Source organism: Channa argus, chromosome 3, assembly GCF_033026475.1.
Source record: "Channa argus isolate prfri chromosome 3, Channa argus male v1.0, whole genome shotgun sequence".
Lineage (NCBI taxonomy): Eukaryota > Metazoa > Chordata > Actinopteri > Anabantiformes > Channidae > Channa > Channa argus.
In genome coordinates, this window is record NC_090199.1 from 26,743,684 (window position 1) to 26,762,811 (window position 19,128).

Here is a 19,128-nt window from a genome sequence, read left to right on the forward strand (position 1 = left end):
AGCAGTAAATTGAGACTTAATGCAAGTTTGGATTTGCGAATCAGCTAAAAAAGTCAAACCAATCACGCTACAGATTCCATAATTCTTCATGGATTGTGTTTTACATGTCAAATGTAGAATCTATCTAAAAATGTATCTCATATGATCTAAAAATTATGAACTTACTGAGCAGTCTACCTGTTGCGTTTATCAAACAGTTAAAAGCTTGTTTTGCCTCCAGGCCAGAGGCAAAAAATAAAATTAAAATTAAATATTTACAGTGGGTCTTTATGCATTTATGAAAGAACTGCAGATTAGATAGACAAGTTAATGATACTAGGCTAGTCGAGGCATTCATCCAAGGAATATATCTGGATAGATATATCATAATAATCTGGCTGCGGCAGCTTCTAAAAATAACTTCACCGTCCAACACCAGAGTAAACTTTCAGGTCTGCTTAGTTCCAGTGCCTGAGTCTATTTTGGAGAGCTCTGCAGGCTTAGGAACCCAGTCCCAATCTGCATTACGGGAACAGCCGTATGGGTTTTCATTTTTGGTGGGTGACAATGAACACAATAAATTAACAGATCCAAAACATGTTCTATTTGGTTGGGATGGATCCTGCAGGCTTTGGGGTGTTATCTTTAGGGAACACACTATATTGACCTGGGCGGCTCTTAAACAATGGGAACAAGAATGCAAAGTATTTCACTTCTAACAACAAGGGAGCAGTGAATCGGGTAACCTGGATTTCTCAAAAGCTTAGTAGTCTGTAAAGCATTAGCCTACCTTTATTAGCCTACCTTTATTAGCCTACCTTTATTAGCCTACCTTTATTAGCCTACCTTTATAAGCCTACCTTTATTAGCCTACCTTTATTAGCCTACCTTTATAAGCCTACCTTTATTAGCCTACCTTTATTAGCCTACCTTTATAAGCCTACCTTTATTAGCCTACCTTTATAAGCCTACTTTTATTAGCCTACCTTTATTAGGCTACATTGTAGAAATGAAAGGATGCAAGCTGCTGACAATGCAGGTCACCCTTTTCCCTCAATGTGTGCACACATCCATCTATTTTAACTTTTTAAGTATTTTCCTACGATTCCCATCTGCAACTAAACGAGAGTATTTAGCAGCGGGTTGCTGTTCTTTTCCTCAGAATGGCTATGCTTTTCAGGAGGTCGAAGTTTCTGTTGCAGTCTCGGCGAGCAAGTGTTGCTGCAGTGAGAGCTGAGGGCGATGAGCATCAGCGCTGAGACAAGGCTCCGCCGTGATGAGGCAAGGGTGGGTGTGTGTGTGTGTGTGTGGGTGTGTGTGTGTGTGTGTGGGGGGGGGGGGTGCAATTCTGGAAGATTCTGCAGGAATATTACGAGTGGACCCCATTTCATTCGTGTATTGTGGGGACTGTTTGTCTGAGCCAGGTGGTAGCCAAGCGTTGCTTGCCAAAGCCACAACGTACACCACTTGTGCTAGAGACTAACGTTAACGGTTTCAGGGTGAGTTTTCTGGTCGTCAGCCGTCACGCTTGCTTGTCACCATCGAAGTCTCTGGGATTTTCTATATCTGTAGACGTGTTGGTTTGATGTGACGCTGCATGCTAAGAATAGCTCAGCAATGGCATGTTCTCTTCATGGAGGTTAGCTAACGTTAACTAGGTTAAGTTAGCGTCAACACCAGTTAACCTAGCGAGGTTAGCTAGTCACATTTGTCCCACGTATAGTTTTAATCATGACGGCACAATAAAGCTATTTAAAGTAATCTCACGCACATTGCGTGTGTTTTACTACGCGTAGAACTAAGACGAAGCAACAAACGACGGTAGCTAGGTTAACCGCTCCTAGCTAGCATGAATACAAGCTAACAGTAGCTTGCTAGGTCCGATAGCGTTACCGTTCGTGCATGGATCCCTGAGAGATGTGGGTATTTGATGAAAAACATCAACTATTTTTGTTCACCTATTACCCCATGAGTCACATTTCCTTTGACTTTTAATGCCATCTCGAATCAGATTGAATGAATCGCAATTGTCAGTGATACCATTTCTTTTGTTCCTATCTCTTGCAACTTGTCACTTTGGCTAACGTTACCTTCACTGGTCAGTAGCCCATTAGGCGAACTTCGCGAAAACGTCGGTGCTCATTTTATCATGTTCATCACTTTGTTTCGTTCTGTATGTGAACCACCCTGTCAACACACGTATTCTAATCGAAGCCATTTAAAATGTTCTGCTATTATAAAATGTGTTTATTACAGAGCCAATGACTGGAATAGACTGACACCCACTTCTCACTAGAGAGATGTCAAGTAAGGAACTGGCAGTACTTTGGCTCATTGTGATGTTAAGTATTTTCTAGGCAAAACAGTTCAAATACACGACACCTCACAGTCACGCGATATAATCACAACATTGCCAATATGAAGTAATATTACAATTATTGACAGAGCATTTCAGTGATACAGCAACACACCCTTGGCCACTTTCCTTTGCTAAACCTGTGCAGAATCTAATCCAATCCAACCCAGCAGCGCTAGCGGGAATTCTACTTTTAGAAGGTTGTGATTTCGGTTTTTAAGTTGAAGCTGTCGGAAAGGTGACAATTACTGTGTGTTTATTACTGAGGCCATAGTGGGTGGTGTTGTACAGGGGTCCATTTTATTAAGGGGTGGTTCTAATGTTTTTGCCCCCCCCTTGTTTAAAATGAATGAAAGTGCTGCTGTGCTGGACTGCATTAGAATTTACTGATGGTCCTTATGGAGCTAGTAGAAATTAAGAAGGCATCACTGGTAGAAAGGACTGGAAATCCTGTGCTGCTCCGCAGAATCTGATGCTGTCTGATTTGGACTCTTTCTTTCATAACAGAGAGACCATCCTATGCCCCCCCCCCTCCCCCTGCCCCTACAACTGTAAGTATTCCTGTTATCTGAGGATCCCAAGTTAAGCTTATGTTGCTGTTTGGAGCATGAGTTCTGCTTTATCAAACCCCCAAAAAATTATTATTATTATTATTATTATTTTAGAGAGACCAGCTATTTTTTCTGCTTCTGAAAAGATACTTAACTTGCAGCCCCTGCATGAATGCAGTTTTTATTTATTTTTTTGTTAACTTGCGTTCGCCCAGCTTCTTTGATTAGTTGATTTATTTTTGTCTTGGGCTTAATCCCTTTACCCTTCTTTTATGTCATTTCTCATTCTGTCTCATTTGTTTCCATCAGCAAATGCCCAACACTACCGGTTTTGTGGGGTACAACCCTTACAGCCATCTGGCCTACAACAACTACAGACTGGGAGGGAGCCAAAGCAGCAACAGTCGGGTAATGGTATGAATATTAACATAGGCAAAACGGTGTGAACTAAAATGTCAGGCGGACGAAAGCGGATAAATGACAATTGGTAACAGTTTACTTTTAATCAGGTGTCAAAACAACACTTAACAGTCAGCTAGTGCAGTCTGTGAAGGACACTGTAGAAGCCTCTGTTAACACTACAAGCATTAGAGCTTTTCAAAAGATTGATCAGAGCAAATGAGGTTAGATATATTTTTGTATCTACAGTGCTAAAAGAGTAGATGCTGCAGAGTAGTTGGTATGAGAAACCTAACTCATTCCATTACTGAGACTGAATTTGAAGTATGTGTCATTTCAAACTCCCTCTGCCGTCTTCCTCACAGTGTAGACTGGCAAAGAGTCCATCTGCGTGTATTCGAGTACCACCTGCCTTTCAAAGTGTGCTTTTCTGTCAGCCATGTTAAGTAACCCATGCCATCAGTGTTGCCATGGCATTACAGACTCGCAGCTCAGCATGGCTCTGGCTTCTGAGCAGTAATTTAGTCGCTGCATGCAAGCTGTGGTTGGCTGACTCTGATAATGGCATTATGTCTCACAGTGGGTAAATCTCAGCTTAAGTGAGATTCTTATTTTGTTTTGTTTTCTCCACAGTCAGCGCTATTCCATTGTACTCTGCGGTGTTCTTGATTTCAAAGTGTCGTTAATTGAATAAAGTCAAATCAAGTGTTAAAAAATGGACTTCGTTGCTTCTTATGTCAAATTTCAGAACCGTGCATCTGCATATAGTTTCACAAGCATACTCAGCCCAGCTCAGTAAGAATGTTTAAGACGTTACCCGATCAATCAACACTAAGCATGTCCTAAGGTGACTCTCTTTCTTTACTAGAATTCATCTGGAATCAATATCCCAAAGCCACCGAAGCCTCCCGATAAGCCATTGATGCCATACATGAGATATAGTCGTAAGGTAAGTAACCAGTGCGCAATTGCTGCCTTTTGCATCATCATCATGTGCTCTGCTGGAAGACAGGGATGCTTTGCTTTTAGGATTCTATCAGTTCAGAGTAAGACATACATTTTCTTTCAGACACTAATAGTTGTTTATCAAGGTAGGTGTGGAGCCACATTAAGCCAGGACTTAGCTAGGACAGTTGACATCACAGTGGGATTTATCAACTTGGAGATGGAGTTTAAAGCACACGGCCTCCTCTGGTTTGTGACCTCTCTGCAAAGAGATAACCACTTATAGCCCCTCCAGCCCAACCCCACACCCATGTCTGGTTCTCATCACCAGGTTTGGGATCAAGTAAAAGCCTCCAATCCTGATCTGAAGCTATGGGAAATTGGGAAGATAATCGGTGGCATGTGGAGGGACCTCACTGATGAGGAGAAACAGGATTATTTGAATGACTACGAAGCAGAGAAGGTTGGTTGTTTTACAAGGGGTGTTTATGGGGTTTTTCTAATGGGGGACCAATAGATGTGTCTCCCAACAGTTGTGGGTCCCTCCAGTCATCATTCCTTCCTTTCTAACAGTTGCTTATCTTGTCGTAGTTGATAGAAAGGAGGGTCCACATGTTCTGTCTGCCTTTTCTGTTTCCTCGTCATTCCGTGTCATCTCTCCAACTGTAGATTGAGTATAACGAGAGCATGAAGGCCTATCACAACTCGCCGGCCTACCTGGCCTACGTTAATGCAAAAAGCCGCGCCGAGGCAGCTCTGGAGGAGGAGAGCCGTCAGAGGCAGTCCAGACTGGACAAGGGCGAGCCATACATGAGTATTCAGCCAGCAGACGATCCAGATGGTAAGGTCACTTAGCTAAATGCTTTGTCTCCCTAGGTTTAGAACACTGTGACCGAGCTGTAATTACTACAGCGTGAGCACACAGAGCTGCCAGTTTGCAAAATAAGAGACTAATATCTTTTCCCTCCCCCTACACTTCCACAGCCATCCACTTTTTTTAGTAATGATACCTTTGAAATGCCATTACTGCTTTGAAGCTCTGCACACTTAAATGTAAATTATTGACAAATGTATATATGTATGTAAATGTATTAAATGTATGACAGGCAGACTGCAATATTTATTGATTCACAGTCTCTTTGACCATTTGTCTATGCTGAGAAATAGCATTGATATAAGCAATAAAAGCAAAGCTATGCCTAAATACTAATCACAATTATACCTACATTCTCCCTCACACTTCCAAGATACCACCTACCCTTGAGAGAATAATATTCTACCCAAATGAAAGTAGCCATATCTCAATTCTCATAAACAGTCATATGAAAATTAGAACAACATACATGACAACACAACAATAAGTAAATACATTAAGTGTACTGTAAGGAGAGTATGCCAGGCTAAACTGGCTGCCAACAATAGAGAGAATCGAATTCAGATTTTTTCTCTCGCATCATCTTGACAGCCAAAAATCTCTTTTTTTTTCTTCCTCACTGATATACTAAATTATGTGGACAAAATCATAGAAAAAAAGCTGTAGCTATTTCTGTATAACGATTAGATAGATGGACAGATGGAGCGATAGATACTTTATTCATCCAAACGGGAAATTCACAATCTACTTAGGTTTGCTAACATTGCGGTGTTTAACCCACATGCCTGTTGTCGTCAACACGTGAGGGTGGATGGGAGATTCTTGGCAGAGCCGAAATTATTGTTCTTCTTCAAGTTTATGATTGTTTAACATGTGTTCTGATAATTTACTCTTATTGATGGTTAACTCTTCTCACTCGTACCCAAACTAGCACTGATACTGTCAGCTCAAGTAAGAGAATTTGCCTAATTTGCCTAAGCTCCATCCTTGCTCATACATGCAGAGAGATGCTGCTGCTCTAGAAGTATGTCTTCATATTTGCTAATCTCAGTGTTGTCTAAAGACTTGTTATCCTGTGAAGACAGAACACAAATACTTTTTCATTATTTGTTTGCCCTGATTAACCTTTTCAACAAAATGCGCACACTTTAAGGCATCTTTCTTTATTCTCCCGAATCCGTGTGTCCCAAGAGTTGTCTTTACTGTCCCTGGGACAACAGGACACAGTTAATTTGACTATCCCTAAGGATAGTGCTTCTGAAAAAGATAACTAATCTTCATAAAAGTTCTTTGAGAAATTACCGTTTTTTAAAAAAAATGTTTTTATTTATTTTTGAATTTGGTGCCTCACAATTTCTTTGTATTTGACAACAGTTAATTTTATTAACTTTTCCACATCCCTGAAGCCCTCAACCAGCTTTTGTTTCAATTCTTCCTCGTGTAAACAAATCTGATCGTTAAGTTCCTCAGCATCTGAGGTAATGTTCTATAATTAATAACATCAGTTCCAGAGAGCATTTATTGAGAATTCCCTCCCCCAGGGGTTCACTAATCTCTAATAGCCATTTTAATAGATGTTTGGGGCCTTCTGGTTCCTCAGTCCTCTGGGAGCTCTTTTGTTTCTCCAATATTAACTCCGTGTTGACCCTGGCGTGCTCTGTTTTAATCACATTCTCTCAAGTTTAATCTTTGAATCTTCCGTTGTAAAATTCTAAATTATGTTAGCGCTTGGCTGCAAAATTCTATAGTCATCATATGCAGAGAACTCACACGTGGTGTTGCAATTTTGAGTGAGCACAACTATGTCTTGAAAAGAGCTCTTTTCTCCAGAACCACTTTATAGGCAAAACCTGCAGAAAACTAAAACAAAGAATGAGTGAGCATGTAAGCACAATTTGCCAAATGCCAATGGTGGACTGCTCATTTCAATGACAAGAGAGATGATATGGCCTCTGTCTGGTTTTGTGACATTTAATGTGTTGAAATCTCCACCTAGGGCTGGAGATCACAACTTATTGCTCAAAATAAGGGTAGCTTTTTAATATTCACTTTACAAACATTGAGGTAATGTCATGTATATTTCTCTAGTGTTTATACTGTTTAATTGTTTATGAGAACTGAGTTGAGGTATCTAATTATTTGGTTAGAATATTACTCAGGCCAGGACAGCTATGCTGGAATTGTGTAAGACGGGTAGTGAATTATGACTCAAGATAGAGAAAGTTTCCTCATGTACAGGTCCGCAGCATCATTATGTTTAGGTTGTATAATAATTTAGTTATACGTTACAGTTAATTTATATATATATTGAAGTAGTTGCAATTTTGCCACTTCTCACTTTATATTTTTCTTTACTTGTCACTGTCGCTGTTTTTACTCTAAATCCAGGTTTTCCGTGCCTCTATTCAGTGACTACTCTGCCTATGATTGGCTGACCAATCTCAGTCCTCATGCCTAAATCGATGGCAGCGAGTACTGGCCAATCAGAGACAGGTAGGATGTCCCTGTTGCCGAGTATCGGTGTAGAAACAAAAGTCAGAAAAGAGTCACCGGTTGAAATGTAACCGCCGCCAAAACTGAATAAAAACTCAATGTGTGGATAAGGGCTCTGGGTCGGACCTGGGTCCAATTAGTGACTGCTGGTGTAGGGAATTGTAGGTATTGTGAGTAGTACTGGGGCATAGCTTTGCTTATATTCTCCATTTCAGGGGATTGAGAGATAACTAGCCTCCTTAAAACTTATTATATTTTATTGGTCTTTGTTTGGTGTCTATAGTATTTTTGACATATCAATTCATTGCATTTGTTCTGTACACAGTTTTCATTATATGGATATTATATTGGATTAATCCACTGATTTGATATTTTTTAATGAATTGAAATGTCTCCTTCATGTCCCAAACATGAAGATGGGCGTGTTCAGACAAAGTGATCCTTTTCACTGATTTGATTACTGTGTTTCTGTGATTGGATACTTTAAGGTGCTTCTTTAGTATATAGTTGGAATCGGGTCTTCTTTACACCTAATAAAGGTCTGGGAGACTAAAAGATTGTGAATTAATAAATAATGCAGGTAGAAGAAGTGTATGTAACACAACATGTCATTATTTGGTAGAAGTTTACTTTTTGTGTGTATTTTGGTCATTGCTTTACACATAATTCCAACTTTTACATCCTTTTATTCTTAGTTTTTAAGCCTGACTCACACACATTAGATACACAAGCCAGAAGAAGACATCAGAGTTGCATCCACGCCAAGAAATGTATGTTTGTCTGGGGTCCCAACAAACCATAAAAATGTATAGCTGGTATCCAAGTGGGTTATGTTCACAGTGGACTGCATTGCATCACTGCATGATTAAATAAGGTTTAGCTCAGCGAGTGGCAACACATTCAAAGATTACGCTTGATTAATAAACCGTCTTAAAGAAGTTCTTCTGTAACATGCACCCATCGACCCATTCTCCTATTCTGTGTTTAAACAGCAGCAAAAGACAAAGGTCAGGTGGCTGCAAGAGACATGCATTCAAAAACAAATCAAGGATCTCTCATCGGATCAGCATTTGTGAGAAGTGTATAGGTGATTATATTCTGCAGTTCAACTAGATTCCAAGTATTTTTTTGTAAGTCTGTCCTTGGTGTAATGTTATCAGAACATCATGAGATACCATGGTTTTACTCACAATCTGTAAAGCATAATAACCTAAAAGAACATAAACCGTGCAAAAGCAAAGTGTTTTGCTAAATGGGACAGTTGAGAAATATTGACGAATTCTACAGAATTTGTAAAAAAAAAAAAAAAGAGAAGTTTAATTCTCACACATTGCTGTCGGAAAGTATTACCTCCCCAACTGTTTCCTGTTGTGGTGTCAGAGCCCCTATGTGAACACCCTGAAAGTTTCACCTTGGCAGATGAGATTCGTTTCTCCTCTCTGGAAAGTTTCAATTGTACGCAGATGGATGCTTACTCGGTTGCACAAGAAAGGGCTGAACTGTGCAGATGTGGATATATAAAGATGAAGACAAATGGATTTTGAGAAATATGATGTTTTGACACGAATAAAATGAAACAGTAATTCCTGTCAAAGGTTAAACTTATTCTAGTTGTTTATTTAAAATGTTAATGCATTATCAAAAGAAATTGGATAAATGTACATTTGAAAAAAAATCCTATTTGAATATACCTGAACTTAATTCCTCATGACCACAGAGTGTGGAAAAACTACCAGGGATAATCACTGTCTTAGGGCAATGTGGATGAACTGTATTTGGATTTTACCTTCCTGCACAATCATCCTGTATTTAAATGGCAAAGGGGGTAAACATAACAGAACATAAGACAAACATTTTCTGACGAATGAAAATTGCAGACTACGTCTTGAAACTTCTGTCCACATGCGGTGGGTTATAATTAACCGCTTGTCCCGTTCACCTAACAATAACAGTTTAGCATTGCTAAAGGATGTGTTTTGACATAATGGCCTACACTTAAGTCTAACTGTGTATAAACATTGAGCAGTATCCTCCTTATGTTTATACCCTCATGATACAGCGGTATTTGCATAATTTATTTATTTGGTATTGCTTGTGTTGTAGTTTGCCAAAGCCTCTAAATATCAAGGACTATGTAACACAATTTGAATTTGCTGTTTGACAGGTGTATAAAAATATCATTCTCATGGCAGTCAAAACAACTGCGATGTTTTATTATAATTTTTTTTTTATCTCTTCAGATTATGATGACGGGTTTTCCATAAAGCACTCGGCCGCGGCTCGTTTCCAACGCAACCACCGTCTGATCAGCGAGATCCTCAGTGAGAGTGTGGTGCCAGATGTGCGGTCAGTTGTTACCACTGCTCGCATGCAAGTCCTCAAACGCCAGGTCCAGTCTTTGATGGTACACCAGGTGTGATCGCGTTGTGGTCTGTTAATCTTCACGTGATGTCGGCTTACGTTTGGCATTGGTCGATAAAGTGACAACTGCGGTGCGTGTGTTTCACATGTTACAGAGAAAGCTTGAAGCAGAGTTGCTTCAGATTGAAGACCGCCACCAGGACAAGAAAAGAAAATTCATCGAAGCCACAGAGTCCTTCACAAATGAGCTTAAAAGGGTACAGCATCTTTCACATTGAGCTTGGTCACCACTTACTTGCACGCTAGCTTCAGCCTGCCTGTTTACTGTACAGTGTGTTATTTTGGGTATGTGCCCGCCTTTGTCTGCCTCACAGCCAATAGCTGCTGCTAACTTCATCCACATGTTCTGGCAGTCATGTAGCTGTCATCATGTACAATTCACAGCCCCAGTAATAACTGTTGATGCAATAATATGCAGTTGGATGCACTTGGATTTCTGAAGATTCTCGGTTATCCAGTTTTATGGTGATCCCAAAGGTGCTGTTCAGTGGCAACTGGACTAAGTTGACGTAATGTAAATGCACTGCTCACCATTTACAATAGGTGGCACCATTTATCTTTTACAGTGCTTCTTATACCTTCCGTACACTGATTGAGAAATAGCATCAAAACTTAACATGTACTGACACATTGTTATAGTTAGGAAAGTAACTCAGCTCATTCAGCCACATTATTTAGGTACATTAGGTTGTTACTTTTGCTACTTTATGTCCAACGTGCACAAGCATGTTCAGCCAATATTAAGCTTTCTTATTTGAAAAGTACAGCATGCTGACGAGTGCTGAAGTGATCTTCGCCTTTTCACATTAAAGCCCTGAATACTGTACTATTTAGCTGTGCTGTATGAAGGTGGAAGTGGATATGGAGAAGATATCTGCAGAGATTGCTGCAGCAGAAGAAGTAGCTCGCAAACGAATTGCAGAACGGGAGAAGGATGCAGGAGATCGAGGTGCCAGAGAAGCCCCAACCTGTGTCTTAGCAGAAGAAGAAAAGCACATTTGTGCAACGCACGGTAACAAGTCCAAACAGAATTCTATGGGTGAAAGCAGCAGCAGCAGCAAGGAAGGAGAGGACACTGAATCCCACACAACAGAAACACCAGGTGAGCCATGTCTGTACCTTTATTTTTGGCTTCGGTTCTATCTGGCTCTCTTGCAGAACTTAATATTTTTACCTTTTAACTGTGATTTTCTTATGCTTTCTTGAACTCAGGGAAGCTTAAAGCCTCAGAGGAACTTGAGGCTCATCCGGGCAGTGAGGAAGGGGTGTCAGAAGATAAGGAAAGTGTCCCCGAGGGAGCCATGGAGGAGGGAACCAGTGACAGTAACACAGGCTCTGAGACCACCTCTGCTCAGACAGAAGATGCCACAAATATTGAACCATCAGAGGTGTCTAGCAGGGCGAGAGCAGCCCACTGAGTATGACGCCTGAACTGTAAGGCCGTCTTTACATCTGCTGGCCTCCCGATACCATCCTCTAATACCATGTATTGCACATTATCATCTCAGTCTGTCAAAGATTATGAAGAATGTTTAAAAGGGATTATTGTTTAACAAGGCTGAGGCAAAGATGACAGACGTGTGCTGAATAGAAATAAATAGAAAATCTAAAGCACTTGAAGCCAATAAAGCAACAGCCATGTCTAAAATGAATGGCTGCCCCAAAGGTCCACGTGAAGGCACTATTAAATCCCCTGTAGTCCTCATTGCCATTTGAAAGAACCCAAACAGGCCCTGTCAGCACGTATTAATACATATCTATAGCATTATGTCTGGCAAACACCAGGTTGTCGCAAATGAAGACTGGTTATATGAAAAAAAACTGTCTCATGAAACAAACATTGTTTAGTGTTAAATTGAACTTTGTCCTTTGTATTCTAGTGTCATTGTTGCTTTAATTGTTATTTTTGCATGTTGCAAAGTTTGCATAGTGAAGAATGGAGCCGAATGACCATTTCCTTGACAGGAGAATATTTGTTTACTCTCTGTATCAGTATTACAGTGACAGTATTTCCTCAGGAGTTTGTAGTCAGTAGTGGTAGTAATTTCTGTTATTTATTATCAGCATTTTTATTCGACTTGTATATTGGTTGTCCTGGGCACAGCCCAGTCCATCCATGAATATCAAATGATCTATCTGTGCCGTACAATGCTCAGTTACCAGTGTTCTCAAGTTTGCTAGCTGTCAATCAAATCAAAAGCAGTATGCTTAGAACATTTCTGTGTTATGAAAATGTTTCAAAAGAAACCTTATAAATGTACCGTAATTGTGTACACAGTGTAACGAGGTTCGCTTAAACATGGACTTTCATGTTGTCACAAAACGGCTTGAAAAACATTCATAAACATGCAGTCTTGAATGAATTTCCTTTTGCATATTTATACCAATAAACTTTTCTACCCTATCCACTTCAGTTGTTTCCCATTTAACAAGATGACTATGTTTTAGTCGAAATTTACAGTAAAAACATGCACAATTTCCAAAGTATAAAAGTGATTTTTACAGGATTTAGCAAAAGGGGGATTTGTAATCTGTTCATAATACAGTATACATAACTCCAGCTGAAATGGTACATAAAAATGATCAAAGTACTGGTATGCATCAAACATTTATTGTTTCAAACATTTATTGTTGCAAACAGTGTGTTTGCAAATATCATATTTGTCCTTTGCACAGTACAGGTAAGGGAAGTGGCTAAGAAGAGAAGGAATTGCTCAGATTTCCTGTTTTCAATGCAAATGTTGTATTGCTCTTGGGTATTAGGTCGTGCTTTTCACCAAGTTCAACATTACTACCTGTAGCAAAGCAACATAGAGCTTACAAGAGACGTGAACAATATTGTGTGTACGGTTAAAGACTCTAGTTATGTGATAATTTCAGTCGCTAATTCTTTATTTTAAATGTGAACGATATGACCTGTATTGCAACTTGCCGTGTTTTGTACCGTGTGGTTAGCGCTGCCTTAAGTGAAAGTAAAAAACCACAACCGCAGAGCTACAGGTGTGCAGAAGCCTGTGCAGATCTTGTAAGTCAGTGGGCAAAAGGGTAGCTCCACAAAGGTCGCAGTAGCTATCTAGTACCATGTCCTGAAATGTACAATGGAAATAAACCTATGAGTTAAATCCTGTGTGTTACTATGGTCATGACAAAGAGTTGCATTGTTTTAGGGTTAAAGGTCAGTTTAGGTATTAAACATACAATTAAAATAAAAATCTAACAAGCTTGGATGGCTTGTAATAAGATATAACACATAATACATAATAATTACATAATTAATACATAGACATCAAGTCAATATACACTTACTGGCCATATTAGGTAAATTCTACTTGAAAAATGTTTTGGTGTTTTTAAGTTAAATCTGCCAAAAGGTGTTGATCTACTATGTGTTCATTATTGAGGTCACAGTGGGTATTAGAGTTGTACTGACCCTCAAAGAATGAGGGGAGAAACTACCTAACTGAGAGACTATAACCTTGTAAATGTGATAAAAGAATTCATGGATTGCAATAAATGGTACAGGTGAACCTAACGAAGTGGCCCGTTAGTGTATAAGTGGTGCTGCTGAGCGCTGTCAGATCGCTACTGACGGCAACACGTGGTTATGATTTGTAAGTGACAGAAATAAACTGGTTATCAAACAACACCCAGAATTCATAAAACAATTTTTCACCTCATGCTCTGCTTCTTCTCAAGTAGTCTCTTTCACAAAAGTGCACATAAAATACCTGAAATGTAATCAAACCTATCAAATCTAATAAAAAGAAACATGTCAAGTTTGACATGATTTGTTTATGCTTCCTTGTCTTTTGATTTCAGAATACTGGAGTATAATATACGTTATATATATATATATATATATATATATATATATATATATATAATATTCCTTGGAAGTGGGTCTAGTTTTATGTTCTGAATCACAATAGTGCCTATGTTAGTATTTTATGTTAACTTGTGACAGTAGCTATAGGTGTATTAATTCATAAATGACCTCTTTTAATTAAGAGTTCAAATTTTCTTCTGTTCATATTTTAGTAGTTTCGTACGAGCCTAAGATTTTTATGGTGATTTCACGTGACAGATGAGGTTTAGGGAAAAAAAAAAGGTTTCAGCAAGACAGTTTTTTTTTTTCTTCATTCAAACAAGGGGAACCACCACCGCACACAGGCATTCAGATGATCTGTGTGTAGTGGCTTCACCTACAGAGTGCTACTCGTAGGCAACATGACTTCTGTCAGCGGTGAGTACCTGTTTAACAATGATAGTTAAAAAGGATGTGCTCCGTGTGCGTGTTTGTAGTCAGTAATTGCTTTTATATTAAGTAAAATAATAATAAAATCAAATTGATCATGTTTACAAATAATACAAGTAAAACCACAGTCGTGTCTGAGGTCAATTTGAAAAAATGTTGCTTGCAGCCAATAAGAACATAATTAGGGAGACTTATTCACTCGAATACCAAGTTATTAAGTCTGTGATAACCAAATTTAACACAGACATATATGTGTGAAATCATGTGTATGCAACTCATGATTAGAAATTAGTTAGATTAGTTAGGAATCCACGTCTCTAATCGTAATCCTCGACTAACATTAGTATCAAAAAGAGCAATTAAATGCAAAGGTATTTTTGCAAATTAGTTTTATCAATATTTAGTTATATGACTAATACTACAGACTGTGCTGAAATATAATAAATCACATTTAACAGTTTCAGTGACTGTATAGTTTATTAAACAAAATTAATAATATTCAGACTTGGGGATTGCAAGCTGGAAAAACATGCACACGTCTGTACCAGGTACAGACGTGTGCAGACATAGGGTCTGTTAAAAATACAGGAAGTGAGATTCAGGATTTTGTGACCCATATTAAGGACCACAGGTTAGAGCACTACCACTTTTAAAACAGTACCGATGGAAGTAAAATACTAAAATCATACTATTGCAGTGTTTGAACTTTGACAAATGTGGTTCATTGTTCTCTAGATCTCCACAACCTTCTGCCAACTCTGTTGATGTTGCTGCTGAACTGTAAGGTGAGAAAACACTTTAATGTTCACTTTCAGCTAACTAACCACAGCTATATCCACTTAAGCACCATTTCCTCTAAGAAAGCGTTTAATAACGGTGCACCAAAAAGTGGGTCATGCAGCAGTGAAGTACCTTAAACATGTGATAGTTGCTTGTTTTAATAAACTTGTTACTTATCATTTTATTCTGCCTTTGATTACAGTCCTGCTTGTGTCAATTCGAGAATTTCACTGTAAACACTTCGGAATACTACTCTCCGGATTATAGTGATTATCCTGTACTGTGCACGAAAGCATCCAACCGCGAGTTCCGTTCCTGGTTCATCCCTACCTTCTATTCCATCATCTGTATTCTGGGGCTGGCAGGGAATCTCCTGGTGATCCTCACCTTTTTCTACTTTAAGCGCCTCAAGACCATGACGGATGTGTACCTGCTCAACCTCTCCTTTGCTGACTTCCTGTTTGCTCTGTCGCTCCCCTTTTGGGCAGCGAACTCTATAGCAGACTGGGCACTGGGTCTGGGAGCATGCAAAGCCATGCACACTATATACAAGGTCAGCTTCTACTGCAGCATGTTTCTTCTCTGTTTCATCAGCGTGGATCGCTACTTTGCCATCTCCAAAGCTGTCTCCGCTCACCGCCACCGGTCCCAAGCAGTGTTTCTCAGCAAGGTGTCATCAGCTGTCATTTGGGTGATGGCACTGATCTTCTCAATTCCAGAAATGAAGTACACAACCATCAACAATAAAACTTGCACCCTTTACTCCAGCGGTTATGACCCGTTCCGCGTCAGCATCCAAGCGAGTCAGATTGTTCTGGCTTTCATCCTTCCACTCCTGATCATGAGCTTCTGTTACAGCAGCATTGTCCAGACCCTTTGCCAGGCTCGTAACTTTGAACGAAATAAAGCCATCAAGGTGATTCTCGCAGTGGTAGCGGTCTTCCTGGTCTGCCAGGTGCCTTACAACCTGGTCCTATTTTGGGCCACAGTTGACACAGCACAAGGGGGATCCAAGAACTGCAACTATGACAACATACTTCTCTATGCCACTGATGTCACCCAATGTGTGGCCTTCCTGAGGTGCTGCCTAAACCCCTTTGTCTACGCTTTCATCGGTGTAAAGTTTCGCCATGACCTTCTAAAGCTACTGAAAGACTTTGGCTGCATGAGCCAGGAAAGGTTCTTCAGTTATACCTGTGGAAGGAGGAGGAGCTCCGCAGCCACGGACACAGAGACAACCACCACGTTCTCTCCTTAAAGCCTTTTCCCTATGGACAACAGCCGTCCACACCTGGAGACCAGTGTGGGCGGCTGAACATTTGGGTAAAAGTTGCAAGTGAAGAACATACTTCGCAAGTACAATGATCATAACTATAAATAACAGCTGCGTGGGTTTCGTTGGTCATTTTTGTTGCTGTTGTTGCTGCATTGTGTTTATTCTCATTAGTTATGACTAAACAAGGCATTATTCAGTTGTATAAATTCAAAGTTGCATTGCTCAGTCAGTCTGAAAGGCATTCAGTCATGTACATTACACTAACTGAAAGAACTGTGCTATATTGTTTTTGACTCTTTTCTGTACTGCATGCTATTTGCAACTCATATTAAAATAAATTTACTCCCCAAACCTGACTTCACTTGTTGTAATTACATCAAAAGGCCAAATCAACCTGGACAAGTTATACGATCTAACGGTCACAAAGAGAGAGAAAAAACAATTCACACTCCCACTAATTCATTTTTAAAAAGTCTTTGGTCTGGGGAAGAAAGGTCACGCAAGCACAGAAAGGCCATAAAAAAAAAAGGACCTTCTTGCTGTTAGGCAACATTGCTAACCACTCTATGTCTTTGCCCTGTGCTGCCCTTCTTAGAAAGATTACTTATTTAAATTTAGATGGCAAATAAACATCGGAATGTTAACATCAGAAATGAAAACAAGCATTAACAATAGTAATAATAATAGTAGTAATAATAATAGTAACCATCTGAGCCAAGGCACCATGAACAAGAAATCAATAGTGCATAACAACCACAAGACCTGAAAGGCTTAATAGTTTAAAAGTCATAAATGCAAGTTCAGTCTGACTGTATCAGACTCACTACATATGTAATGATAAGAATTTGAAATTGAATCTTGAATTTCACCGAAACCCTGTGCTGTTAAGTGTTAACTACTTGAATTATACATTTGTAGACTTTTCTTAGGGAAACTTCATGTGGCCAACAGTAATTATGAGAAATTCTAACCAACATCTATCTGATTTGATAAAGACCACTAAGAAGTTCAAGTTTAAGGTGCACTTCATCCCCCCCAATAGATCCAGTATGTCCTCGGATCCTCTGGGGAAAGATGTATCTACTGTAGTGTTGAGTTTGATACTAACGGAAGGTTTACCGCATTATGTCTGTGGTTTATGTTTGCTTCAGTAAGCTAAGTACCAAGTGCACATTGGTTATTTATTTGATTGATCAAACTCGATTTGTATTAAAATACAACTATGCTCAGCTTTTCTGCCTTAGCTTATTGGACTTAAGCAGGACAAAACATCCAGAATACACTGACATGGATTATTAAATGCCAAATGTGTAACTCCAGTTTATGTCAGCAGAGGAATTTCGACTCACTGATTAACATACATTTCATAGATTTATGCTTTGATTTTAAATAAATAATAATAATACAAATTCGCTTTTCTACCTATTGATACTCAAATGTTTTACACTGCTTCTTATTCACCCGTTTGCACTCACACACCGATGGGGGGAGGCAACACTCACTGGGAGCAACTAAGTCGGGATTCAGTGTCTTGCTCAAGGACAGTTTGACATGCGCCTTTGCTTAATACTTTGTTGAATCACCTTTAGCACCATTTCCAGCCTCAAGTCTTATGCTGCTACAAGCTTGACACGCCTATTTTCGGGGGCCTCTCAGGCTTCATCAGGTTGGATGTGGAGCGTCGGTGCACAGCCATTTTCAGATCTCTCCCGAGCTGTGGCTGGGCCTCTCAAAGACATTCACAGAGTTGTCCTGTAGCCGCTCCTTTGCTATATTGGCTGTTTTCTTAGCGTTTGTTGTGCTGTTGAGAGGTCCAAAGCGCTCTGGACCTCAGTCTGGATCTTTCCCTCGATCCTGACTAGTCTCCCAGTTCCTAGCCTCTGAAAAACATCCCCGCAGCACGATGCTGCCACCACCAAGCTTTACTGTAGGGATGGTATTGGCCAGGTGGTGAGTGGTGCCTGGTTTCCTCCAGACATGACACTTGGCATTCAGGCCAAAAAGTTCAATCTTTGTTTCATCAGAGCAGAGAACTTTGTTTCTCATAGTCTGAGAGTCCTTCAGGGGGGCTGTCATGTGCCTTTTACTGACCACTCTACCATACAGGCCTGGTTGGTGGTGTGCTGCAGAGATGGTTGCTCTTCTGGAAGCTTGTCTCTCCACAGAGAAACACTGGAGCTCTTTCAGAGTGACCGTCGGGTTCTTGGTCACCTCCCTGACTAAGGCCCTTCTCTCTCGATCGCTCAGTTTGGCTGGTCCACTCTAGGAAGAGTCCTGTGGTTCCAAACTTCTTCCATTTATGGATGATGGAGGCCACTGTTCTTATCGGGACCTTCAATGCTGCAGAAATGTTCTGTACCCTTCCCCAGATCTGTGCCTCTGTACAATCCTGTCTTGGGGGTCTAAACACAATTCCCTGGACTTCATGTCTTGGTTTGTGCTCTAATATGCACTGTTAACTGTGGGACTTTGCAGTATATAGACAGGTGTGTGCCTTTGCAAATCTTGTTTAATCAACCTAGTTTCCCACAAGTGGACTCAAGTCAAGTTTTAGAAACATCTCAAGGATGATCAGAAGAAACAGGATGCACCAGAGCTCAATTTTAAGTGTCATGGCAAAGGCCACGAATACTTATGAACATGTGATTTTGTTCGTTTTTTATTTTGAATAAACATTTCATAAAAGATTTCTAACAAACTTCTTTCATGGGTTTGTTTTTTTTTTTTGTAGAAAGTTGAGGAAAATAATGAACTTGAATCCATTTTGGAATAAGGCTGTAACATAACAAAAATACTCTG

The 19,128-nt window shown here is 39.8% G+C and overlaps 2 protein-coding genes across 11 annotated transcripts; both read left to right on the forward strand.

Moving 5' to 3' along the window:
- The first annotated feature begins 1,129 nt into the window (after positions 1-1,129).
- On the forward strand, positions 1,130-12,422 carry LOC137124032 (SWI/SNF-related matrix-associated actin-dependent regulator of chromatin subfamily E member 1-like). 10 transcript variants are annotated; one of them, XM_067498623.1, is made up of 12 exons: positions 1,130-1,266; positions 2,236-2,286; positions 2,843-2,886; positions 3,196-3,300; positions 4,154-4,234; positions 4,562-4,693; positions 4,900-5,071; positions 8,293-8,367; positions 9,838-10,010; positions 10,114-10,215; positions 10,853-11,120; positions 11,231-12,422. In XM_067498623.1, exons 2-12 carry the CDS (start codon positions 2,280-2,282, stop codon positions 11,434-11,436), a joined length of 1,365 nt encoding a protein of 454 aa, XP_067354724.1. In that variant the 5' UTR covers positions 1,130-1,266; positions 2,236-2,279; the 3' UTR covers positions 11,437-12,422. The 10 variants fall into 10 exon arrangements, with proteins under 10 accessions (XP_067354724.1, XP_067354726.1, XP_067354732.1 ...); XM_067498625.1 differs by having other exon boundaries at positions 1,134-1,260; XM_067498622.1 differs by lacking the exon at positions 1,130-1,266 and adding an exon at positions 1,302-1,478.
- Positions 12,423-14,150: 1,728 nt separating this feature from the next.
- Positions 14,151-16,685, forward strand: LOC137124539 (C-C chemokine receptor type 7-like). Its single transcript, XM_067499609.1, has 3 exons — positions 14,151-14,261; positions 15,009-15,058; positions 15,256-16,685. Exons 1-3 carry the CDS (start codon positions 14,246-14,248, stop codon positions 16,309-16,311), a joined length of 1,122 nt encoding a protein of 373 aa, XP_067355710.1. The 5' UTR covers positions 14,151-14,245; the 3' UTR covers positions 16,312-16,685.
- Positions 16,686-19,128: the final 2,443 nt, after the last annotated feature.

Bases quoted from the DNA above. Each gene is read 5' to 3' on its own strand.
- LOC137124032 (XM_067498623.1), top strand. The intron at 10,216-10,852 runs GTACAGCATCTT...TGTACTATTTAG, and splicing joins TCACAAATGAGCTTAAAAGG to CTGTGCTGTATGAAGGTGGA. The intron at 11,121-11,230 runs GTGAGCCATGTC...TCTTGAACTCAG, and splicing joins CCACACAACAGAAACACCAG to GGAAGCTTAAAGCCTCAGAG.
- LOC137124539 (XM_067499609.1), top strand. The intron at 15,059-15,255 runs GTGAGAAAACAC...CTTTGATTACAG, and splicing joins TGTTGCTGCTGAACTGTAAG to TCCTGCTTGTGTCAATTCGA.